This window comes from Schistocerca serialis, unplaced genomic scaffold (genome assembly GCF_023864345.2).
Source record: "Schistocerca serialis cubense isolate TAMUIC-IGC-003099 unplaced genomic scaffold, iqSchSeri2.2 HiC_scaffold_884, whole genome shotgun sequence".
Lineage (NCBI taxonomy): Eukaryota > Metazoa > Arthropoda > Insecta > Orthoptera > Acrididae > Schistocerca > Schistocerca serialis.
In genome coordinates, this window is record NW_026048501.1 from 1,036,472 (window position 1) to 1,062,690 (window position 26,219).

At 39.4% G+C, this 26,219-nt stretch overlaps 1 protein-coding gene across 1 annotated transcript in view; it reads right to left on the reverse strand.

Annotated features, from left to right (window-relative positions):
* Positions 1-26,219, reverse strand: part of LOC126452490 (ubiquitin carboxyl-terminal hydrolase 32-like) — a gene marked incomplete at its 5' end in the record, with an annotated part of 138,535 nt that overhangs the window by 55,480 nt on the left and 56,836 nt on the right. The window contains 3 exon segments of the mRNA XM_050091083.1: positions 9,803-9,993; positions 13,278-13,478; positions 22,660-22,781. Coding sequence (XP_049947040.1) covers positions 9,803-9,993; positions 13,278-13,478; positions 22,660-22,781 — 514 coding nt within the window.

A 26,219-nucleotide genomic window follows, 5' to 3' on the forward strand; every position in this document is an offset into this window, starting at 1 on the left:
TCGAAATGTACACCTCACCACTCTAAACTGGTGTGCAGCTCATCGTCAGACTGCAAAAGAAGGTCCCTGTGACATATGATACCCTGGACCATATTTAAGCTCTCATGAGGCGTGATGGTTACAGAAACATCCCCCAGCTTGTCACAACTGAGTAACAACCGTGACTGGACAGATGATGCTGTTTTGATCAAGACTGACCCAGATCTCATTTTGGACAATCCCTCTACCTCTACAATCCCTTTACCTCCCCAAACTTGTCTTCAAAATGCTCAACAAAAAACTAAGGCTTCATTGTCATGAAAGATTCCCCATCAGCTCTAGAACTTACAAGGTACCAGGTCACGTAAGGTCTGCTGCCATCCTTAGCCTGACATTCCTCCCATGGTGTGGCCAGGGAGGGGAACGTCTTGGGGTCGTACTTCTGTGCATTGCATTGAGCTTGTGAATGCTTAGTGTTTCACCACCAGCAACAGATGATGGATTATGCTCCATCGCTTGTCATTCGCCCTGATGCCACCCATTCCGACCAGGGGACCTCCCCAAGGGTGACACCTAGCCACAGCAAATGACACCTGGCAGGATGGCCATTTGTGGGAGTCCCGATGCCCCGGGGGATGGGCATCTACCCCTTGGCATACATGGGGAGTTAACAGTGCAGGAATCAGCAGAGCGATCCCTGTGTGGTCTGGGGGCTACAACCAACCGGGTACATGTAGGCCCCACCACAACAGACTGGCTACCATGCTGGATGTCAGGTGCAAAGAAATCCATGGTCATCCTCGACGAAGAAAGCAACACTGCATAGTGGAAAACACACCCAGCAAGGTGTCCTCACCCAAGAGATGGAGAATGAGCAGGACTGAAATGCGACAACGAGAATGTGGACTAAAGATCTCAATGCACGATGGACACGATGCACCATGTAAGGCGCCCTTCCCCAACTGGCTCGCTCTTCTGGAAAATTTTGAACAATGGAGGTCAAACCCTACAGGGGACCATCACATAAAGGCCGAAATGTGTGAAACTCCTCTTACGACAGGCAGTAATACCTCGGGCCGATTCTTACCCCCGGACCCGCAAGGGGGTGTGACAGAGACTTTTCCTGTCTCCATCTTCATTACAGCACAGATAATTCTTAAGAGAAAAGTGTGAAATTTATGAGAAGAAGGTGTTTAAAGGTAGTGAATAGCAGGACAGTTATTTGTTCCAGTGATCCACATGCCCATATTTAAAAACTTAATGCTGTTCATTTGTACATTGTGTCACTTAGTTATACAGTCACGCGTATTGATCAATATGTGGATGGGCAGCCCACATTTCCTTAGAAAGCTTGGGGTGGGGGAATGGAAGGGGGGGCTGGGGGGAGTTGAACTATTAATATGTGTAACATGGTGTGTTGTTCATATTAACGAACTGTTCCTATCTGCATTCCAACCTTTTGTTATGTGCTGATTGCATTACTTCAACAAATTCTCCTGACAGAAATGTGTAGTCACAATGTTTGAATCTGGCTGCTTTTTGTTGTCAAGTTCACATATATTGCCAGCTCTGACAGTTATTTTTAAATTATTTGGTAACAGTATATAATCTACAAAACTACATACTTTGAAAGTACTAGGTTTCCCAACAACTGTTGCATACAACTATTTCGAGGTTAAACTTCGTATCCTGACTATATTTACAATAATGAAAAGAACGGACGACACACTGAGTTGCAGACAGACCCAGGAAAAAAAAGCTTTTTGCTAAAGCCTTCATCCAGAAAGAAAGGAAAACAACACATGCATTCACATAAGAAGGCAAACGTCTGGCACACACGACTTGATCTCCCAGTGCTTCAGCCATTTCCTTTAGCGGGCCAGCTAAAGTGGCTGGAGATGCCAGTCGTGTGTGTGTGTGTGTGTGTGTGTGTGTGTGTGTGTGTGTGTGTGGGGGGGGGGGGGGGGGGGGGGGGGGGAGGACACCTTTCTTTTCTGAAAAAGATTTTGGCTGAAAGCTAAGTTCTGTACGCAACAGTATTTTGTTGTGCGTGGTTGCACCTCAATGTGTCATTTTTACAGTGTCTAGCGATCTATCCTTTTAATAATTTTTGCTATTCCAGCCTGGACTTTCCATTGTTTAAGTTGCCTCATTGTATTTACTTATTCTACAGCAAATTAAATAACGATGACATCCAAAATGCTTTGTTACAACAGTATGGATGTGTACGTTAACCAAATTATGTGGGTTGTTGGGAACATCTACGCAGTTGCAAACTTTTTAAATTATTTCTTTCACAACTAGAGAAATGAGTAAGTTACTGAGAGCACAGCCCAGGAGCAAAAGAAGTAACTACGTTTTTCAAATTTGGTTCTATTCCTTCTTTCGACATTCTGTTCTACAAACAAAATGTTGTACATAAATGTGAAACAACAGTGTTTAAACCAAATTTTCATACTTGAAGCTGAACAATGCACTCCGGGGGAGATGATTAATGTTACACAAATCTCTTCCTGGATAAATTTTGCTTTTTCTTTTTTTTCCTTCCTTATTTCTTCTTTCACGACATTCACCCCAAGTTTCAGTATTTCTATACTGTACCTTGTAACATTGGTACCTTGGCACTAGAAGGCAGGAAAATGACAGTCGTCATTTAAATAATCATTTCTTCATATCTATTCAATCTAATGCATAATGTGGATTTTTTACTATTAGTCAGACCTCAAGCATTGTGTATATTCTGTTTGTATTACATCAAAAACAATAAACATGTTAATCTTAATAACAGACTGCTCACTAACCATTCATTCATAGAAATAAAGAAAGAAAAGATAAATAGATGGCTGGATTACGGGGTTTTAAGGGACCAAAACACTATGATCTTCAGTCCCTCCACACTGAGTGCAGGAAAAAAATCATTTCATTTAAAAAATCTATGTAAGCAGCCGTATCAGGTGTTAACAATAGGTTATTAAAGAGAGTCAGAAAACTCCACCCAGACAGGCCATGAAGGCCCAACAGTACCAACCGGCCACCAAGTCATTCTCAGCCCACAGGCGTCACTGGAGGGCATAGGATCAGCCACTGGAGGGCATAGGATCAGCACACCACACTCACAGCTGTATGTCAATTTACGAGACAGGAGCCACTACTTCTCTATCAAGTAGCTCCTCAGTTTGCCTCACAAGGATCGAGTGGACCCCGCTTACCACCAGCACTCGGCAGACCAAATGGTCACCCATTCAAATGTTAGCTCATCCCGGCAGTGCTTAACTTCAGTGATCAGACAGGAACCAGTGTTACCATTGAGGCAAAGCCATCAGGAGACAAAAGATAATAAGATAAGGTGAGGGCAGATGTCGGCTGGGAGCAGTTCGAAGCCCACTGAGGCTTGTCATGTGATGGAATGTGTATCTCCAGCATCTGACCAGGATCTATATCTACATACATACTCCGCAAAGCCATAATAAGGTGCATGACAGAGGGTACTGTGTAGCACTACTTGTCATTTCCTTTCACGTCCCACACATCTGTCTTTATGTCTCTGTTTCAGCCCTAATTTCTCGTATCTTACCTTCGTGATCCATACACAAAGTGTAGGTTGGCTGCAGTTAGCTTCAGATTGAGGGTTCTCAAAATTTTGTCAACAGTGTTCCTCAAGAAGAATGTCATTTTCCCTTCAGGGATTCCCATTTGAGTTCCTGAAGCAACTATGTAACCTTGCATGTTGTTCGAACGTACCAGCAACAATTCTAGCAGCCCATCTCTGAACTGCTTCAAAGTCTTCCGTTAACGTAACCTGGTGCAGATCCCAAACACTTGAGATGTACTCAAGAACAGGTTGCACTGGTGTCCTATATGTGGTCGCCTTTAACAAATGAAACACAGTTTCCCAAAATTCTCCCAATAAACTGAAGCCTACCATCTGCCTTCTCTACATCAAACCTCACATGCTCATTCCGTTTCATTTCACTCTGCAGCTTTACAGCCAGATTTTTAAACAACGTGACTGTGTCAAGCACGACACTACTAATACTGTATTCGAAAATTGCAGTTTTCCCCCTCTCCCTCCACAACTCCTTTACATCAACTCACATTTTTCTACATTTAGAGCTAACTGCCATTCATCACACCAACTACAAACTTCGTCGAAGTCATCTTGTGACCTCCTGCAGTAAATCACTCAACAATGACACCTTCCTGGACACCAAAGTATCATCAGAAAACAACCACAGTTTGCTGCCCACCCTGTCTGCCAGATCATTTATGTATTTAGAGAACAACAGTGGTCTTATCACACTTTCCTGGTGCACTTCTTATGATACCCTTATCTGTGATGAACACTCACTGTTGAGGACATTGTACTGGGATCTATAACTTGAGACATCTTCGAGCCACCCACACATCTGGGAACCTATCCCATATGTTTGTATCTTCATGAACAGACTGCAGTAGGGCACTGTGTCAAAAGCTTTTTGGAAATATAGAAAGCAGAAGCCTTTCAGCCACCCACAGAAAGTAACATGCCAATAGCTGACAAGTCGGCTGTATAACAGGAGCAGCACTAAGATCATCTAAAAAAGAAATTACAACTCTGGCAACATTACAATGAAAGTAGTGAGACATATCATTTTGGTGAAGTGATTCGTTACACAACATTTACCGCACTGGCAAATGATGACCACCACTGTGAAAGCTTTATTCAACTACCAAGTTAATATAGTAGTCTGTTTGGTCATTTGCACCCTTTCTGTGCGTGTAATGTGAATCTGGATGCACAAAGTATGTCTGCAAGCTGAGGTGACAGAAATCTTACTACGCTTTAGGGAGCCTGCTGTTTGCACAGTTTATTCTGTGTAATGTCACTTCCTGCCTCAGACATACAGCACGCTCCATGTAACAAAGACATTAATGAAAATCGTGATGATGCCACCGATATCTGGAGTGTCGTAAAAGGCATTCATTAGCTGTTATTTAGGAGAGAACTGACATCAATAACACCAAATGAAATGGTATTGATACATACCACTTGTCAGAAAGTAATGTACAATGTGTCTGGCTATTGTACCAATTTGGTCAACATACGGATTTTAGCAAAGAAGGCCTCAAAATATATGAATGCACTGTCTCACAGTGATATGAATTAATAAAATCTTGGGCTTTCAGCGTGTCAGATGGTTGAAATCCCACGAGCTTTCGACCACACTCTCCTTGGCTATCATCTAGTGGCAAATGACTACCGTGTCACCATAACCTTGACATTATATACCTGTGTTGGCTGGTGGCTGGGAGCCAGGCTGTGCTGAGCTGCAAACTGCCATCCTTATTGATTGTGTTTTCAGATATTTTTATTTCTGTAGCTGCATTTACAAAGCTATCCCAAAATCCCTTTTGTCCTCATAATGACATATGGTTCATTGAACAGAAATCCGTGTATTTTCTAAAGCAGTATCTGCCACAGCTGATTTGTCAAGATAGTGTACATGTAAGAACCTCTCGTGTTCCATCCGACATTGCTCCACAGTGTGTACTGACGTAGTGGCAGCTACACAGACATGTTACCTTGTACACTATAGGCGTTCTAAGCCCTAAATTGTCCTTCACAGGCCTTTTAAACTGTCATATTTTTGCTGGGGGACTGAACATGGATGAATTGTTGTCTCTCTTCAGGAGCTGATGAAACTTTCCCGCACTGCGGCACAGAAAGGCAGACATGTATGTTTGTTGCTCTCTCCTTCAACAGAGTTTTTCTTGCTATCTTACAATAGAAAGTCCATGATACTTGATGGTGATTGTAGCCATTTTCCCAAAAGGCTTTTCAGAGGTGGCTTAGTTCTAGTGTCAGATTTTCAGCATCCAAGAAAACTTCAGCATGAAGGATAAGGGTGTTCAGAATGACATGTTTTTGGGCAGGGCAGTTGTGGCTGAAATTGTGCAAATACCAACCTGTTTTTACAGGTTTCCTGTAGACACTGTGGCTGAGGTGGCCACTGGTTTTCCGATGAAAGAAGACGTCACAGAAGGGCAATGTACCATCTATCCCTAGTTCCATCATAAACGTAATGCAGTTGTAAATGTCTTTCAGGTGTTCTAAGAATTCTCCCTGTTATTCATGTCCACAGGGCCAGATTATGGAAGTGATGTCAATATAATGATAAAAGCAGCATGGCTTAGCTGGAGCTTTAGGTGTTCATTTTTCCTGCACGCTGTTCAGGAGAGTAATGGTAGGGAGACAGTACGATTGTGGTTCGATGAACCCTCTGCCAAGCACTTAAATGTGAATTGCAGAGTAATCATGTAGATGTAGATGTAGATGTAGAGCTGTGTTCAGAGCAATATCTTCACATTTCTCGATAAAATAGGTTGGCTACAGATGGTGTTAGTGCTTAAACAATTCCACAATTGTACTATCATTTTTTGCAAGATTATGATTTGTGAGAAACCTTTTCAGCTTCCAGCACAGAAGAAGTTGCAGAAGGAGATTAAGTCTACACCAATGAATAGGTTCACAGTTGTTATGATTTTGCAGTTCAAACAAAGCCAGTCAGTATTACTAACTAATGGTGAATGGAAAGTTATTCAAGAGCATAGCACACCACACAACACACGAAACACTTCATTAAATAGGTATGCCAGTGCCTGAACCAGATGCTGGAACCAAATTGGGATAAAAATGCGGCAGAGAGGCTACCTTCCACCCCTGTCCAGCAGCCAGTAGGACCATAAAAATTTAGGTAGAAGTATACAATACACTTTGAAGCATAAAATTTAAAATCTGATTCGCCACCTTACATTATCAACTAATATTTCAGTAATGACTTGGCCAGCAACGAAGAGGCTCTCCCACGTAATATGAGAGACCGTCATGGGAGCATTGCAACTGCAATGGGGTGCCACAGCTTACTTGTCTTCAACTTCCTACATAAAAATTAATTGTTTGAGAAGGATTAATTGTCAGTACTGTGAAAGACCAGGAATTAACACACATCTCTCTCTCTCTCTCTCTCTCTCTCTCTCTCTCTCTCTCTCTCTCTCTCTCTCTCTCACACACACACACACACACACACACACACCTCCTGCCCCTCCCTCTATCTGTCCAAAAGGTCAGTTTTTATCTCAATTCATAGCTAATGAGAGAAACATATTGGAGTTATATCCTTCTGTATCAAATTAAGTTGACCGCACTGATGAGACTGCTGGGCCAGTACGGCCACCGCCAAGTGTAGCTCGATTCTCTTCATCAGAAGTAGTCCACCATGATAGCATCCACTCATCTGAGGGCTCTCATCAGTGCAGTTCTGCCAAAGCGATAGCTACTCTACATGACAGTTGTTGCCCAGACTCCTCACTTCCCAACTAAAATTGTATTCATTCCAATCCATCATTGGCTGATTGATACAGTGACTGGTTTTCATGGTTACATTGAAAATAAAACACTCACAGTTGCAAAGTTATTTTATTTAAAAATAACATGTTCCACCATGGTCACACACCATCAGATTAAGTAAAACTGTCAAATGAAGTACATTACACTGGCTATCAAAACTCTATGTCACTCACATACACATAAAACTGTGTGGATGAAAATTCGGTCATCAGAATGACTAAAGGGAACTGCGAGAACCTTTGAGCTGTTATAGTAACACGTAGACCACAGCGCCCAGCCGTTCATACACTGTATTGGCCTGGATGCCAAACAGTAGATGGTCTAACTGGCTGGCAGCAGCATTAGAATTACTAAACAGCTGATGACTGCATGCAGCCACGCCAATAAAATAAAGGCACAACAGATGGCCCTAGCATCTTAATTTATGGGTAAGGCTGATATGGAACTGATTCACCTATACTTCATACAAAGGATTAAATTAAAATTAATGAAAAACACTACAGTCCACTGCATTACTGAAATACCGTTAAACCCAGCATCCATAGAAAAAAATTTGTGTAATGTGAATTACACTGCTGTTCGTAACAGTAATAAGCCAGTGACAGTTGACAATCTATACAGAAAACAGACTTCCAAAATGCGTACAACATCCCACTCATTTCACCAGCAACTAATTCTAATTTTGTGAGAATCTCCTTTGTAGAACATCTTTTGTACAAGGTAGCTAAACATTTTTGAGAAACAGGGTGTAGACGTTATTTTTGCTTTGGCCAACAACCTAAGAACTGTTATATCTACAATGAACAGTTGTATAGAGATAAAATTGCTGGCTCAGGTGTGTACAAGATCAACTGCAGTGAATGTGATGCTTCATATATAGGACAAACAAGTAGGATGTTTAGGACTAGATTTCGTAAGCATTTACTGAATATAAAAGGGCAGGTTAAACACCACTCAGTGTTTGCAGAGCACCTAAAAGCTAATGGCCATCGCCAACACTAAGCAATTAAAAAGGACCCCATTCAACTAAAAAATGAAAAGGCTGAATTTGTTAGAAGAAATGGAAATTGTTATACATTCATGCGAACATAGTGTGCTAATCTTAATGATCAGCTGGTTAGTAAGAATCAGAGATTTTAATTATATCTGTCATAAGGTCCCCAAACCAAACCAACCCCCCCTAAAGATGCTGAGGAAGGTATAATGAGGCAGCAAGTGACCCACTTTTCAAGAGTCTTTTAAATAAACAAGATCACATTCACATTGTTTGTGGTCTGATAGGAGCATTTTCCCGCCAGTTCCCTTATTTTCCCTGCTGCAGCAGGTCATGTAACTCATATGAAAAGAAATGTATTGGTCAGCAACATTTAGATAGTTTACTTATGTGAAACTGAAATAACGCAAAACTAATTTTACACCTCAGACCAGATTTTATGTAGCAAAAGAATTTTGCATGTGCTTCAGTACTAAAACATGGGGTTCACTGATGATAACAGACGTACTTTACAGGATTCTTCTCCACGCTACGTCACTTTATAAACAACATTTGCACCTTACACTGGATTTTACCAGAGTATTTTAAGTGTATAAGTAGGGTAAATTTGAACCTCTACATCTCAAATGGAAGAAGATATGAAAAAAATTTCATGGTTGTTTGAGATTGAAAACTTATGAATACATCACAAAAATTTCAGCCATTTGCTGGTCAAACCATTCTTGGAATCCTCGGCTGGGTTTTGGTCTGCTGGCCATGGCAAAAATATAATTTTAAAAATATCTTTTTTTTTTATTTTCCGAGGAACTGTGCATGAACTAATGGTGACTCCATAAGTCTCATCAAGTCCACTGTAGACCACCTCATATGCAAAAATGTGGAACTGATTTACTCAATTTACCTATGCAGGAGGAAGTGCGTAATGTTCACACTTTGACACAGTGGCGCTAAAACCATCTTTCTGTTAGGTATACATATGGTCCTTAGCCCAAAAACACTTGACCCTACTTTTTATCACCAATATAACCAAGGTATGAGCACTGGATAATGCCATGCATAAACATAGAAAATTCCATTTTTATGCAAGGCATTGTGAAACATATTGGTAAGCATATAGTTGCACACACATCAATTTATTCCCTTTAATTATTATTATTTTTGATCTCCAATCACATTTTTTTATCATCATCATCATCTTTGGGAATGTAGTGTGGCAATCTTTTAAAATAATATGTCTAATTATTTACAAATAGGGCACTTATTTCAACAAAAATAGATGCTAATTTTGGCTAAAATAGATGCTTGATTTTCCAGCCCCTAGTCATCTAACAGTATCTTTCTACTTCTGGGAGCATATTTTTCTTTAACTACACACAATAACATGACAAAAGACACGCAAGTCAGAAGATAAGCCAACTGGAAATGATGTGAAGGGTACGAACCAGTCTTGAGCATGGTTTGGTGCTGCTGTCTCAGATGGTGGTAGCGGTGAAACAAGCCGTGCAACCTGCACCAAAACAGCGTGGTAGAGGTCTTGGTGAGTTGTTGTTTCTGAACACGGTACAATTATTGGTAACCCGAAGAGGCTGGGTTTTGTCTTTTGCGATGACAGGAAATATACATCTTGTCGAATCTAAAAAACAACAAAGACAGTTTATCACTACAAGCCTTACAATTAATCAGTTCACTAAACAAACTCATTAATAATATAATGCAAACACAGAAAAATCAAGAGAATACAGTATGTTTTACGTATAATCATTTGATACAACATGCACTGAAGAACTAAATTTGTACCTGGTTGTCACAGTACAATCACGTGCAAAGTCACTTTTATCCACGGTGCGACAGAAACACTTAACTTTTCTTAAACTTTAGTTTACAGGTTACCCATCATGTGGCACTGTAACGCTGTATGTCATGGTGGGCACTGTTCTTTGGGGTTTGAGATGGAGCACTGGTCTATGGAACACAATGTTGTAGTAGTAGAGGAATTCATAAAGACAGAGTCTATCACAGCTGCATGACAAAACTTTTGATGCAGGTCCGGTGGATGTGATGCTCCTAGTCACAATACTCTGTTGCTATGGTTATAAAAATAACATCAAGATGGACAGTAAACATGCAGGACTTCCTCATTTGGTATGTACACCAAAAAATGTGAATTATGAAGGGGACGCACTGTAGCATAGTTCTCAATGGTCAGCTCTGGGGCAAACTTTCGCAATTGGGTTGGTGCATACCAGTGTTTGCTGTATCCTACACAAAGATCTTCACTAATGTCTACTGTCTATAAGCCTACTGAAAGGAACAAGAGGTGAGACTTCAATTTTGCAATGAGTTCTTGGAGCTTCAGTGAGTTGTTGAGGATGTAGGACATTGTGAACAGGTTACTAATGTCAGATGAGTACCATTTCCACTTGTCTGCATATGTAAACAAATACAACTGTCAGTTCTTGGCTGCACACATCCTGTGTGAATTGTTTGAGTGTCCTATGCACAATGCCAAAGTGACCGTATGGTGCACAATTTCCTCTGAGTGCATTATCAGCCTGTATTTTTTTTTTTTTTTTTTTTTTTTTTTTTTTTTTTTTTTTGGAAATATGGACCAAATTGTGACAGTCAATTCTCAGCACTAACCAGTCCTGTAGCAAATATTTGTCATGTAGCAAATATTTTTGCATCATGAAGTCAATCCCATATTCACCTGCAGTTCCAGCAAGATGGAGCATCATCCCATACTGCACTTCCTTCCATTGGCATACTGAATAAAATGTATCCATGTGGTTAATTTATCGCTTTGTAGACATCAACTGGCTTGCTCTTTCACCCAGCCTAACAGCACCCGATAATTTTTAGTGGAGCTATCTTGAACAGGAAGTTTATGAGCACTGTTTCACCAGAATCGATGAACTAAAAGATCAAATTCATGAGTGCACTCAGGGGGTTTCCAAATGACACGTTGCAGCAAGTTACGTTATCTCTTCCAGACAGACTACATGACTGCATTATTCATCATGTTGGACACTTACCAAATGTTATTTTCAAGAAACAGCCACACACAAATACTGCATAAAAAAGAAAATGTATCTCCATATAAAAAAAATTTCACACCATACCCTGAATTATCTCTTATTTTCAATGCAACTGGGTGTTTCTGGTGCACTTTGTACATGACTACTATTAATCAGAAAAGCACTGTGGTGGTCAGACCTACCTTCATGTTGCTTAAAGCTTCATCTTTCGTACCATTATTTATTGTTACACAGGAAAAATGTCAGAATTAGAAAGATTTAAACATGGATTAAGTAAATAAAAATAAAAACTGCTGATGCAAACTGCCCACATGTAGGATTTTCTTTTAATTTACTAGTTTTGTAAATCAGTTTACACATTTTCATCATTGCGAGACACTGTGAGAGTTATTGACTGACAATCTACATAACTGACCAAGCAACAGAACTGAACACCCTGCAGTTCACAGCAAACTGTAACACGATTGTCGATGCCATATTTGTCCAGTAGTTTTTCTCATACCCTGATTATTCTACCCAAAGTCTGAACAGAAAAGATGACAACTCATTCCCTTATCAAACTCCTGACTTAGATTTAAAATTGTTAATGATTTTACCCAGAAACTTGAGTTCAAATGTAGTACCAGTCAGTGTCAATTCACATGAAAGTTTTTCAAAATACCCGAGAAACTATACCTGCCACCTGAGAGAAAAGCGTTAAGGAAAATATTAGCAGTTCTTTGACCAAAAATAGTAACTGTGCTCACTGAAAAGTTATATTTGAAATATTAAGGATTTTAGCAATGCTACCAAAGCTCATCTATGAATCAGACATGCACACAGGAAAAAACCAGTAATTACTGCAAAAACAGATGTATACTCAAGTGTGGAACAAGATCCATACTGAATTCACATTTATAAATAAATCCAAAAAACCTTAAAACAGTACTTCCTACCAGAGAGTAAAATTTACAGTAAACTAGATTTGGAGATTAAAGAGATTACAAAGGCAGATAAAAAGTACCCATTAAAAAATAACTTTTACAAAGTGAAAGATTACTTACAGGTGTTTTGTTGTTATTTATTTATGTTACTTTTTTTACCAAATACCGACTCTGTATTATTTGTCATTTCACAACTCTCTTGTGCCTTACACCATAGTTTTGCCATGGATGATACTAACTTCCTCAGAGATCAACATATCACAAACAAGAAGCTGTGGTACACAAAATGGAAACCAATTATTGTCATGATCCTGGTGCTAGCTGTTAGTATTTGTACAGTGTGCACAGTGAAAAAAATGTGTGGACGATGTAGCACTAGCTTTTTACATTGTTAAATAACAGCACTGTACACTAGGTATGAACTGAAAGATGTTTAACTACTGTTTACACGCTGGCCTTCCATTCTGAACAGTGGAAACGTTACTCCCCATTATGTCATCCCGATTTAGATTTCGCTGTTTTACTTCAAGAAAAAGTTAGTATGGTTCAAACTATAGAGCCACAGGTGACTTGTCCCATCCTTGTCAAATTACTACTACTACTACTACTACTACTACTACTACATTTAAATAGTTATGTGTAATCAGCATCTGCTTCCCAATTTCTCCAGCACAAATCTTAATACTTTGAGAGTCTTTTGTCACTTAGTTCTAAGAATTATGGGGAAAAACTTTGGACTTTATATTTTCAGTATTTTTTTTATCACCAGCCGGTATTATATATTTAATAAAATGAAGAGTAAGGTAAATAACCGCTAAATTACCTCTACTAAAATTTAAATGTTTTATTAGGAATTTAAATGAGACAATACTTTAAGAACTGCAGCAATATGCTGACTTCCTTAAAGAGTTGCACATAGAAATTCGCAGCGTATCTGTTATAACCCAAATCCAACTTGCCATTTTTCGATGGAGTGCGACGATAAAGCCCTGCGGGCTGCACACGTCTGTGTCACTGAGGCCAGCCAGGCTGCCGGAGCTGGCACTGCTGTGCCCGCTCGACTGGCGCGCAGCTATCGCCGCTATCTCCTCCGGTGGCAGGCTGCCATTGCTCCCACTGCTTCCACTCAGCCGATGGGATGACGAGCCAGCCTGGAGTTGCTGCAGCAGAGTAAATGTCAAAATGTAATTTTACCTTTCATCATATCTACTGAGATAGTATGTATATAATACTTGCTAAAACAGTTATAAGAGGATTGCTTAATGTGTAACAATTTTTATCCACTGAGCAACATTGCACAGAATTTTTCTGTCAATTCTGCAAAAATCTTTCATTACACTACAAAATACAATAAAAACCATGATACATGCTAAAAGTCTCATGACTACTTGTGATTTTTCTTTTATAAACAATGTTTCCACATTTTTTCTGAACTATTATCCATACACAAAAAATCAGATTACTGGTTGTCAGTACTTCATTTATATCTGGGCAGTGTGTATACTATTATCATTTTCAGTAACTGCAGTGTTACTTCAGTTGTGCTGTTATATTGACCTGTGTATATGTGCTTTATCTCGTCTAAAGATAATGTCAATCTGTCTCTCTCATTTCTCAAAAACGCATATACTTCCAAAAATTAAGTGCCAAATATCTGTTGCCCACATAGCAATTCACTTCATTACAGATATATGAAGAAAGTACTTCCATGGGATCACAAATACTCATTGTGTATTAGTTTATGCGCTTCTCATTCGCCACAACATTGAACTTGGCGACTACTTTTGGGATTTGAGTATACAGCTCCTTCTGTGCGGCTAGGATTTGATCAATTCAGATACAAAAGATTTCTTGAAGATGGAAGGCCATACAGATGGCCGACAATAACTACAGCAGAAAAATTGTGATTTCTGTTTGGATAGTGATTTGAGAGGAAGTCAGCTGCACATATCAGAACATACAGCATACTCATCACGTTGCGTCATTATCCGTTCAAGTATCTCAACAAGAAACATCATGCTAGAAAAGTTAATCAGTTGATAGATACAAGGGCAGTTTGAAAAGCTCGTAGAAACACCATTAGATGTCAGGACTAGCTCTACATGGTGCCCGTGTAATAGCAGCTTGTCCTCTATGAGTAAACCTGTGATTGTTCACTGCTCTGGGTAGAGACCTGTGTTGCAGACGTTTTTGTGTTGTCATTCGCATGTAGTGGTTCAGGAAGATGGTAAAAACATCGAGATTTAAAGCAATGGTGTAAATATGTCATAAAGAAGAGTATGAAATCAAAGGAAATTTGTGCTCATTTTCTGAATGCAGGGGAGGACTCTGTTAATTCACGTTCAACTTTACCAATTGTGCAAGTGAGTTTAAATTTGGTCGGAACAGCTTAGATTATTATTATGATGATGATGTGTATATTGGTTAAGGAAGATGATCCACTACCCCAGAAATTATTGCAAAAGTGCATAAAATGGTCACAGAGGATTGTCGACTGAAAGTGGGAGAAACTGTTGAAGATGTAGGGATGTGGAAATGGGTACGAGAAAACTATCTGCTATATGGATGCTAACACAGGTCAGAATGGAAATGTTCGAACAATGTTTGAACCATTTTCAGAGCAACCAGCAAGGTTGTGGCAGTGGTTTGTGACCACAGTTTAAGCTGGGATACACTACTACACCACAGTGATTAAACAACAGCCAAAACAGTGGCAATATATTGATTTGTAAGCTCCGAAGAAAGCAAAGGCAATATGGTTGGCGAGAAAGGTCGTGGTGTCAGTTTTTTGGAATGGGAAACAAGTAACATCTATGTAACACATCTGTGAAATTCTGATCTGACCACTCAGTACGAGTAGTTACACATCTTAAAGTCTGGGGATGTCAATGAACATACAGCATCTGAGTTTAACTGTTTTATAGCATACAGACTTATCGGATAATTTAATTCTGGTGTGAGCTGTCTACACTATGACAACGGGTGCATTGTGTTTGTTATAATGCCTTGCCACAGTATTAAGTGTCCACTGTGATATTCAATAATTAGTGTATCACTAATAAATGACTAGCTTATTTCCCTTCTAGAAGTGTTGACATAGGAAAAGATGCAATTTTCTTTACCTGTTTGATCTGTTAATAAGACTGGATCTGGCCTCAGAAATGTTACAGTGAAAATACCCTTGGACAAGGCAATTAAAATTTAACTATTGGTGGTCTACATTATTTTGGTACTATCCGATCTGGATTAAGTTTTCGGAATATTATTTTGGAACATCGAGATACTTCAAACTGAGTGCAAAACAGGTAAGTGGAGTGTCACAACCTCGTACGCAATTTGGCAACGTTTGCTGACCCATAAGCACAGATACGACCATCAACATGCTGCACATTGAACTGAGACTGTACTGAAAAGGTAGTGTGCTGCCACTCCCACATACAGAGTAGTTACAGGGTGAGACACTGTCGATGCACCTCTCTGCTGCCATGTTGAAATGAGTCGTGACTTCTGCTACGTCGGTAGTTGGGTGCTCAAGATTATGTCACACTGTGTGTATAGATGCTCGCCTCACTGCAGATCATCCGTCTCCTGACTCGATTTGCACTACGTCACCTCACGATTCTGCATGCCCAACCGAATGGTGTGTCCATCCTCCAGGGTGTTTGGTGCACACAGCCATTGAGATCCCGAACGGAATGGCGCTCCAAAACCAGTCAGTTTTATATTTGTACAGCAGTTGTGAGAACCCGACAAATGTGAGTGGCAATATTGCAGGATGATAAACTGCAGTCTCGACAGGCCACAGTATTGTCGCCGTCAAATTCCGACACATACACGTTTTTCCTCCTTACGTGACGTGTGACACTATCTTCTCACAGACAGACAGAATTCGAATGTGAATCTCAATGAGAAACTAGGTGAGTAGCATTTTCTTATATACAGAATATAGACAGTGTTAGTCCTATCTGCTTTGTGCTGTTGCACTGGGAAGCATTTGCACATTCAGGACATACTACACTTCACACCAGTTAGATTCCTACCACATGCCGCCATCACAGTGTTGTAATTTTTAATGGCCAGCAGTGTACTTCTCATCAACAATCTTTCACAAAATCTCAAAGAATTGAAGTTTTAACAAAAACAACCATTTACAATATCTTGGATCGTGCACTAGAGCTGAGTGTCTAAATTACCAGGAAATTGACTTACCTCTTGTGATTACATTAAACAACAGGATTAAAGCCGTTATCAACAAGATACGAGTGGCATAAAAGTAAAATACATCTACAATGCGAATTTATACTTCTTTGCAGTGTTTGGTAAATGGAAGAGCAAACTTGCAGCAACAAGGTTTCTGGAATTAATTATGTACAGTTCTCCTGGATTAAAATGGTTAATGAAACTGATATGAATAATCTACATTTAAGTATAAAAGCCCAACTCTACAGCAACATTATTTACAGCAATCAACTGTTTATTCAAGCATTGTTTTAGTGAAAGTACGTGACAAAACCGTTATTTTGAAAAGCTTGAAAAAGTGCAAATACCATTTTCATAGAGACTGTGAAACATGTACAAGGGTATGCTGAAAAGTAATTCCTTTGGATTTTTTTAATATGAAAGCTCTTCAATATTTTTACATAAAATGAACATTATTAACATTATATACCTTTATTCTTCACGTCTGCATATTTATTTCTCAACAGTCACCTTTCCCAACGAGAGGCCAATTTGTTGACTCAGTCACTGTAGAATCTGTGACTTTGTCAATGTAGCCAGAGCCTCACTTCCGCTTGTACTGCTTCACCACTATCAAAGTGACGTCCTCAAAAGTGTTCTTTAAGTTTTGGAAACAGATTAAAATCAGATGGGCCAACTGGGAGCTGTATGGAGGATGATTGATGACAGTGAACCCGGGGCATCAGATTGTGGCAGATGTCAAGGCACTTGCGCATAGCCCAGCAATTTCGTGCTGAAGGAGAGGGTGCTCCTGGTGTGGGCGAAGTCTTCAAATTGGTGCTTTTAGTTTTATAAGGGTTTTGCAGTACCTTGCAGAGTTTATTGTGGTGCCATTGGGCATGAATTTCAAATTCACCACTCCTTGAACATCCCAGAACACTTTGAGCATGACTTTTCCCGCTGATGGGATGGTCTTTTAAAATTTTTGGAACCTGTGATCTTTTGTGGCAGAACTCTCATTCTTTCGGGGTCAAAATGATGAACCCAGTTTTCATCAACTGTCACATTTTGTTAGGGAACTCATCACCCTATTGCCCAAAACAAAAAAGAAGTTGTTGACAAATGTCCAATTCCCTCTGTTCATGTTAGGAGTGAGCATCCAAAGCACCTGCTGCACACACCTTTTTCTGTACTGCACACTCTCTTGATATGCCACACTTACCCCAGAGATGTGTGTGTTTACCCGATTTTGTCTGGCAAGGTCATTGACCCGATTCCAAGGAGTCTCGTCGATTGCCATATGTGGTCATCCATCTTGAGACCTGTCACGTGTGTTGATATTAGCACCATTGTTTCCTTCCTTAAGAGCATGAACAACCCAATGCTGCACATTACTGATATCATCACTGTATACAGCTGTGAGCCTTTTAAGGTTTTCAGTTGGAGGTATGTTTCCTGTCGTTATATACCTGATTACAGGGCATTGTTTTTCACACCCTGAAGTAGTTACATGAGACACCACCATGTTCCGCACTATAATTTGGAGCCCCCTAGTGGCAGAGGATTGCAACTTGGTAAGCAAAGTGGGGAAGTCGATCGAGTAATATGCGTGACAAGTAACACCTCAACTGACATTGAGAACAGAATACAAAATTTGGAGGTATTACTTTTCAGCATACCCTCTTAGTTGAAATGAATTCACATGTAATTAGTGAACTGCAATAAACTTACCACAATCAACTCTAAATTCATATATTTACTGGCTAACAAAGATTTTAAACTTTTCTCTATTATGGATAAGTAGCACAGTGACTGAAATGAATAAAGATTTTCAGAAATAACTGCAACAAATTGTCTTTTGTTACAGTTCAGTTTTTAATTATATCATGACCGATTTTGAGTCACCTACTGACATCAAGAGATGCTGATGCTGATAATGATGATGATGGTGAATTGAAAACTGATCATGGAATAATAAAAATGGAACCATTACAAAAGGCAACTGGTTGTAGTTATTTCCGAAAACCTTTACTAGAGAAATGTGTGTGGCATTTTACTGCAATAAATTAACATTAATGTGCATAAAGATGGCCACATGTACAAACATTAAGTAAAATCTTAATATCAGTTAGCCAAAATAATAGTATATTGGCTGTGCACATTTTAGCCATCCGTTAAACTCAATAAACAGAGACCTGCTTTAATGGAAAGTACTATCATGACAACAGTTCAGTCTGTGTCACATGATCACAATAATCTCACTTTTAATATCAAACAGCCACACAATGTGCAACAGTCTTTTCTTCCTCTACAACATTTTTCCCTTTCAATTACATGTATATTTTGTCCTCATTTTCCTTTCTCACTGTTACTCAAGTATGTATCTGTGAATGTCTCTCACTTCTGCCTCTCCTTCACCTGGACATCCCTCTACAGTCTTCCACTTTTCAACTCGCAACCCACATTCCTCAACATCTGCTTTCTTACTCCAAACTCGCATAACATTTACTAATCATAATATTTTCTACATCCCTTTCAACATACGGGTTGATCCACAATTTTAATCACAACACTTCGCAAGGGTGGTATATCATACCATCTAGAATCAATCATTCTTAAAAACCGAGCAAGTGTGTGTGTGTGTGTGTGTGTGTGTGTGTGTGTGTGTGTGTGTGTGAGCGCGCAAGGGAGGAAAGGGGGGGGGGGGGGGCACATGAAACAGATCTGCCTACAAGTAAACAGTAATTTAAAATTGAAATCAATATATTCATTTGTTTAAGACTGAAAACTTTGTTTTTGAGTCATGCATGGCTCATGTTCCCGCCATCATGTATTTTACACCCTGTTTTCAACGTACTTCCACCTCACAATGTTAATTTGAATTACTACCATCACTGAGTCACTGCTTTGCCTGACTGTGACCAGTACTAGCAGCGCATATCGATATATCCCATCTTCTAATATCTTTGCTCGACTGCTATTACTTCCCGATCATTGTCTGTTGTAAGGCAGTTTGGGTCGCGAATTCGGGCTACCAGTGAGTTTGAACGCGTCTGGAGCACAGTCCGGACCTGCCAGTCGTGAGTTGCAATGCGTCAGTAGCGCAGTCGAGTTGGAGCAGTACGGTCTGCGTCAACATGGCTCGCCCAACCATTGCCGACATCACTTGAGACGGGCCACGATCTTGGTGGATCGTCGGTTGTCCTACCGGGCGACGCGTTTTGGCTCACCAATCATTCTGTGAATGCGCGCGCGCGCGCGCCCGCCTTCGTCCAAGTGTTTGTCAGGTTGTGTGTAGTTGACATTATTCTCTCTGACGACCATTTTATATGTTGTCGGGATTCTGAGGGAGTCGGTCAGTTGCTGTGGACCAGGGAAGTTATCTCCGCACGGTGCAGTCGGCTGGGTCCGCTGGTGGTCCCTGTGTGGTGTCAGAGCGTGTGTGGAGCTGTCCAATCACTACGAGCTTTGTGGTTCATGGACCCAGGATGTCAAAGTTGAGTAGTGGTTTCAACTACCCAAGCCACGTCCATTCATGTTGTGTGGTTTGTTTCGGTGGTCCGCTGTTGGGGAGATTTTCCTGTGAGCAACACCAAGTGTTTCTATTGCTGATATTTTGCTGCCATGCAGTGCAATTAACTTTAGTGGTTGACTACGATTTGAGTATACCAGTGGAATCTTCTGCCTTGTGGCCATTAGTGTTCCAGTTACCTGCCCTGGCCACTAATGTAATTTCAGGCAGCGTCCTTTCCTCATCTGTTGTTGCTGTCCAACATGGTGTGTACTTTTGACAGCTAATACATATTTCATTGTGGATCATCACGTTCAGAACCTTTTGTGTTTGAGTTCTCATGTACTGGTTGGTGGCAAGCAAGTCATCGTGTCCATCGGTCTGTGGCTGTCCCCTGGTTGGGTTCCAAAGGATCAAGTGTAGTTGGGCTCACCCAACGTCTCACCTAAGTGAAAAAGGGCAGACCGACCTCCCTGGAGGCTTCCGAGTGCTGTTTTCTTTATTGTCCTTCTCACCCGTGTTTAATTCTCTGTTAACAATCTATCACAGCCAATGATTTAAAAATTCTTGTTTTACTGGACTTTATGTATTATGAATTTTGAAAAATCATTGTGAGCCTTAAGCCACTTAAAACGTTATTCTTGAACTTACCCTTTAAACAAAAACATTGTGGCCTTCTGCCTTAAAAGATTATGGTAATTTAGTTTAAAATTTTCAAATTTAATTGTGGCCCTCACCCGCTTGTATTGCACCTTGAATATGTTTGTTCTGTCTACTTTTGCCTTGAGGCTTTCCAGCCTAACTGCGATAATGTGTATATTTTAATTATTTTATTAGCTATTTTAGCTCCATTTTTATATTGTTGACTTCAAATTTCCTGTTTGGAGGCCCTCAGCCATGAAATAACTGCCTTTTTGGAACTCTTAGTTCTAAAGGTTCGGCTATGTGCTGTTTGGTTTATAGCTGTTATTAAATTACAATTTTGAGTGAACCAGACTGACACCTGGTTTGGCCCTTTCCACAATCCTAATCACCTGTCCTGCTCTGTATTAAATACAAGTAAAATTTTACACTAATCACTAATATCTGAACTCCCATCACTGCTAATGGGATTTCAGAAACATAAAAATTGACTGAATGGAAATGAGGTGCTATTATATTCTGCCATATTACTAACCAACACATTTTATGCTCATCACACACACACACACACACACACACACACACACACACACACACTTCCTTGGGCATTTACTATTTAACAACTGGGCTACAATAGTGTTACACCCAGCAGTTTTCTGCATTGCTGTATTTCAGATTAGTGCTTCCTATAATAAATCACCAGTAAATACATGTTACATTTGGTGGCAATACAAGCACAGCATGAATTTCAGGATGCGGTGTGGGGGTAAAGATGGGGGTAGATGCCAAAATTTAGAATTTTAATGTATTGTGGCAAGGAAGACAATAGCAGGGATAAACTGCAACATAATATAAATTCTTTGTGAAAACACAATGAAATTTACCAACTAGGGGAGGAGAAAATGCTTGTGGCTTGAGCAAAACATTGTAAGTCTTTGCCCTAAACACTCTTACTCTATTGAAAATGATGATGCTTGTCAACAAATTATGTAATTGTTGTTGTGGTCTTCAGCCCAGAGACTGGTCTGATGCAGCTCTCCACACTGCTCTATCCTGTGCAAGCTTCTTCATATTTACGTTAAGAGTTATTTAATTACATATAGTCTGAATGAGTGTATTGCAGCTATGAATAACTGAAAACTGAACCTTCTATTGCAACAGTCATTAATATCTCTCTCTCTCTCTCTCTCTCTCTCTCTCTCTCTCTCTCTCTCTCTCTCTCTCCCCCCCCCCCCCCCTTCTCCCTCTTTCTTCCTCCTTGTGTGTGTATGTGTGTGTGTGTGTGTGTGTGTGTGTGGGTGGGTGGGTGGGCGCGCGCGCGCACATTTCTGAAACTTATCCCTTCAAATACTGCGATATTTCCCCAGTTTAAAAGCACTAAGTAAAAAATTGTACAACACAAAAATGTTTTCTAGTCTAACCAACATTATTCCTACATCAACCAGAAGTCAATCAAAATGTGAATTTTGTAAATTTATTATAATGTTATACACATGGCATGTCTTCAAAGTGCTGAAATCCATAAGAAGGATCCTGAAATCCCACTCAAATGCTTTGTAAGTAGTAATTTCAGATATAGTGGTGTACAAGATATTAAGAATTATATGACTTTGTGTCAGTTTTCATTAAAGCTCACAATTAATCAAGGGTATAACAGAAACAAGTCCACACAATAAAATTTAATACATGCAAATACTTCATCATCCTCATCCATTCTTGGCAGGAAACTACAGTTTACATTTTCCAAAGCACTACAAACTGTGTGCAAATACAGGTATATCTTATCTGCCTTATTAATACAAGCTAATACTCTAATAAAAACTGTGAGACGGGAACCTCATAGCAACAATGTGTTCTGTTTAGTGCTACAGAAACAATAATTGAAAAAAAAAAAAATACCATCACTTACTCCACCACCAAAAGGTAAGGCATAAAACAGCAGGCTTGTATTACCATACCTTGAAGCACAAGAATGTGGCAGGCATGCAGAAACTGGAGTGCCACCTTACCTCCGCGTTTGGATTCGGATTGCTTGAACTGCCGTCGTCTACAACTGGCCTATTATTACATGTAAGAGAGTGCGGATCACATTCCACACTGGCCCGAAGCACTGGGCTGCTTGTAACACCACCTGCGCCCACAATCAAAACAACACGGCTATTATGTCTACAAATACACTAGTAAAATGGTGTCTACTAATATTGTGCAAATTTTAAAATAAACAATTACTCTGACAAAGCTGCAACAAAAGCAGTATGAGAAGTGGAACTAAATATTATTCTAATCAATAAGTTACAACATTTTAGTAATGGAAGCAATGAGGCTGCCACAATATGAAGCCAAATAAAATTATGTTAAAAAACTAAATAAATAAAATTTTTATGCTGTTCACAAATTGCAACAACATAAGATTTTCACACTAATTATGGTCATATAAGTATGGTCTTTTCTGAATGTACATCCGACCAAAAAGCGATTTTGGTAGCTAGAGTCCAAAGTTTTTGTTAATCATGCCTTTTGTGTTCTTTTGGAGTTTCCATAGCATCTTTCACCCCTAACAAATACTTCTTTATATCGAATCAAAAAGTGAAATAACAATTTTCATAAATTTAGCTTTAAATATTTTTTAATTTAACAGAATATTTTCTTAAAAATTTTCATCCCCTATTGTACTCCCTTAGAAGTTGAATTTCCAGAAACAATGAAACAGGGATTTCTTTTTTATTTCTCACTGGGAAGACAAATACTAATTGTCATGGATGTAGCCTTAGAAGTCCTTTTGTAGTTCTTTAGCAACCATTTAGATAAAAAAAGAAAAAACACCGTTCACCCACTGTTTTACTCTCTTAGTGGTTGAATTTCCAAAAATACTGAAATAGGAATTTTTTTCCTGACTGGGAACCCAAATACCAGTTTTACAATTCCAGCTTCAAAATTCCCTTAATGCAGACCTACTTTCAAAAAGCCTTTCATCCCCTCATCTCCTATTTCACACCCTTAAGAGTGGAATTTTGGACAATAGTTTCTTAAACATTGCCTACAGTATAAGATCAACACCCTCTCCAAACTTCAAGTTTCTATCCACAGCGGTTTGGGCTGGGCAATGATGAGTCAGTGAATCAGTCTGATCCTATTTCACTCCCTTAGGGGTTTAATTTCCAAAAACAGTTGAACACGAATCTTCAAATATTTAGCTTTACAAATGCTATTGCTATGAAATATTTTCATAAAACATTTCACCCCCTATTTCAGCTCGTTAGGGTTGAATTTCCAAAAATAGTGACGTGTATGTTTTATTTCTAACACAAGCCAGATACAAATTTTCACAGATGTAACTTCATAAATGATTGCACAATGAAATGTTTCCATAAAATCTTTCATTCCTCATTTCACCCCCAAAGGGGTTGAATTTCCAAAAACACTGAAAGATGTATTTTTGTTTCTAACTGAGAATACAAATTTAAATTTTCATAGATTTAGTTTTAAAAATGCTTTCAAAATACAATATTTTCACAAAAAATCTCATTCACTAGTTCACTTCCTTATGGGTTCGATTTCCAAAAACACTGAAACATATATTTTTTCTGTTTGTAACTGAAAAGTCAAATGCCAATGTTATAGCTTTAAAAATACTTCAGTAGTTCTTTAATAATGATATATTTTCAAAAAAACTTTCACCCATTATTTCACCTTCATAGGGAACTTGCGTGCCTCAGTGGTACAGAACCACAACGGAGGAGTATCCATTGAGAGGCCAGACAAACGAGTGGTTCCTGAAGAGGGGCAGCAGCCTTTTCAGTTGTTGCGAGGGCAACAGTATGGATGATTGACTGATCTGGTCTTGTAACACTAACCAAAACGGCCTTGCTGTGCTGGTCCTTGCTGTGCTGGTACTGTGAATGGCTGAAAGCAAGGGGAAACTACAGCCGTAATTTTTCCCGAGGGCATGCAGCTTTATGGCAAAGAAAGCGTTTCTGAAAAAGGGAAATTTGTTAACATCAAGTATAGCTTTAACTGTCAGGAAGTCATTTCTGAAAGTATTTGTATGGAGTGTAGCCATGTATGGAAGTGAAACATGGACGATAAATAGTTTGGACAATAAGAGAACAGAAGCTTTCGAAATGTGGTGCTACAGAAGAATGCTGAAGATTAGTTACGTGATCTACCCATCTAATGACGAGGTATTGAACAGAATTGGGGAGAAGAGAAATTTGTGGCCCAACTTGACTAGAAGAAGGGATCAGTAGGTAGGACATGTTCTGAGGCATCAAGGGATCACCAATTTAATATCTGAGGGCAGCATAGAGGGTAAAAATCTTAGAGGGAGACCAAGAGATGGATAAACTAAGCAGATTCAGAAGGATGTAGGTTTCAGTAGGTACTGGAAGATGATGAAGCTTGCACAGGATAGAGTAGCATGGAGAGCTGCATCAAACCAGTCTCTGGACTGAAGACAACAACAACAACAACAACAACAACAACTGGGTTAAATTTCCAAAAATGCTGAAACATGTATTTCTTTGTGTCCGAGTGACAAACCAATTTCCATAGGTTTAGCTTCAAAGATGCCTTAATAGCAACGATTTAGGGTTGGAAGTTCCTACAAATCCCTTCTGAAAAAATGCCAAACTTCAAATTTTTATCCTCAGCGGATTGAACTGGGCAAAGATGAGTCAGTCAGTCATTCACAACATTAAAGTCTAAGGACATTTCCTGACTAATTACTTAATATGATGGCTGTGCCATGTCACATTATCCTCAACACATCATTGTGCTGCTACAGGAAATACTTCTTATTCTTTGTTTTTCCTTCAATATCATTGCATATTCAACAAAATATCACATAACACTAATTAATGTCAGGTTATCACCAAACTGACATATAAAATTTCTCAGAAATATGAGGACTGTCGAGCAATACCATCTCATAACTTTATAGCAAAGCTACACAGCAAGAATGCTCCACAAGCATATTACGAGCAGCGCAGGCCTGCGAGCTGCAAGTATTGTACCACCTTCATTGTCACAGAGAACACAAGGGGGACCTGTGAAGAAAGTGATGTAAACAAGGAAATTGTTCCTGAGGGCATTTCTCTGAGAAATCTAGAATGTCTTTATAAGTCATTGTTGTGTTGCACTGCAAATCAATTACTTTGAGCTGCAGATTAGTGTGAACTGGCCACTGGAAGCTTTTTCAATTCCCATTCAGTTGCACAATGAATCCTTATTTATTTCCCAATATGACTGGCATTATGTCTGTAGACAGATAAAATAATAAATTCCTTGACACACCTGCATTTTCTTCAATGTTCCTAATAATGTCACGAGGCTCAGCAATGAGCACAACAACTTGTGATGATTCTTGTATGTATTAACACATACAGTGCATTTGTGAACTGAACTTCCTGTAAGTGTTCAGTGTCTCATGGCACACTATATACATTTTGCAAATCTATTTCACTGTGTAAAAGGACAAAATTCCTCACACTGTAGATTTAAATCCTAAGTCACACAATTCCAACTCACTGCTGTCACTGTTGGATGGCACTCCTGTTAAAACAACCCTCCC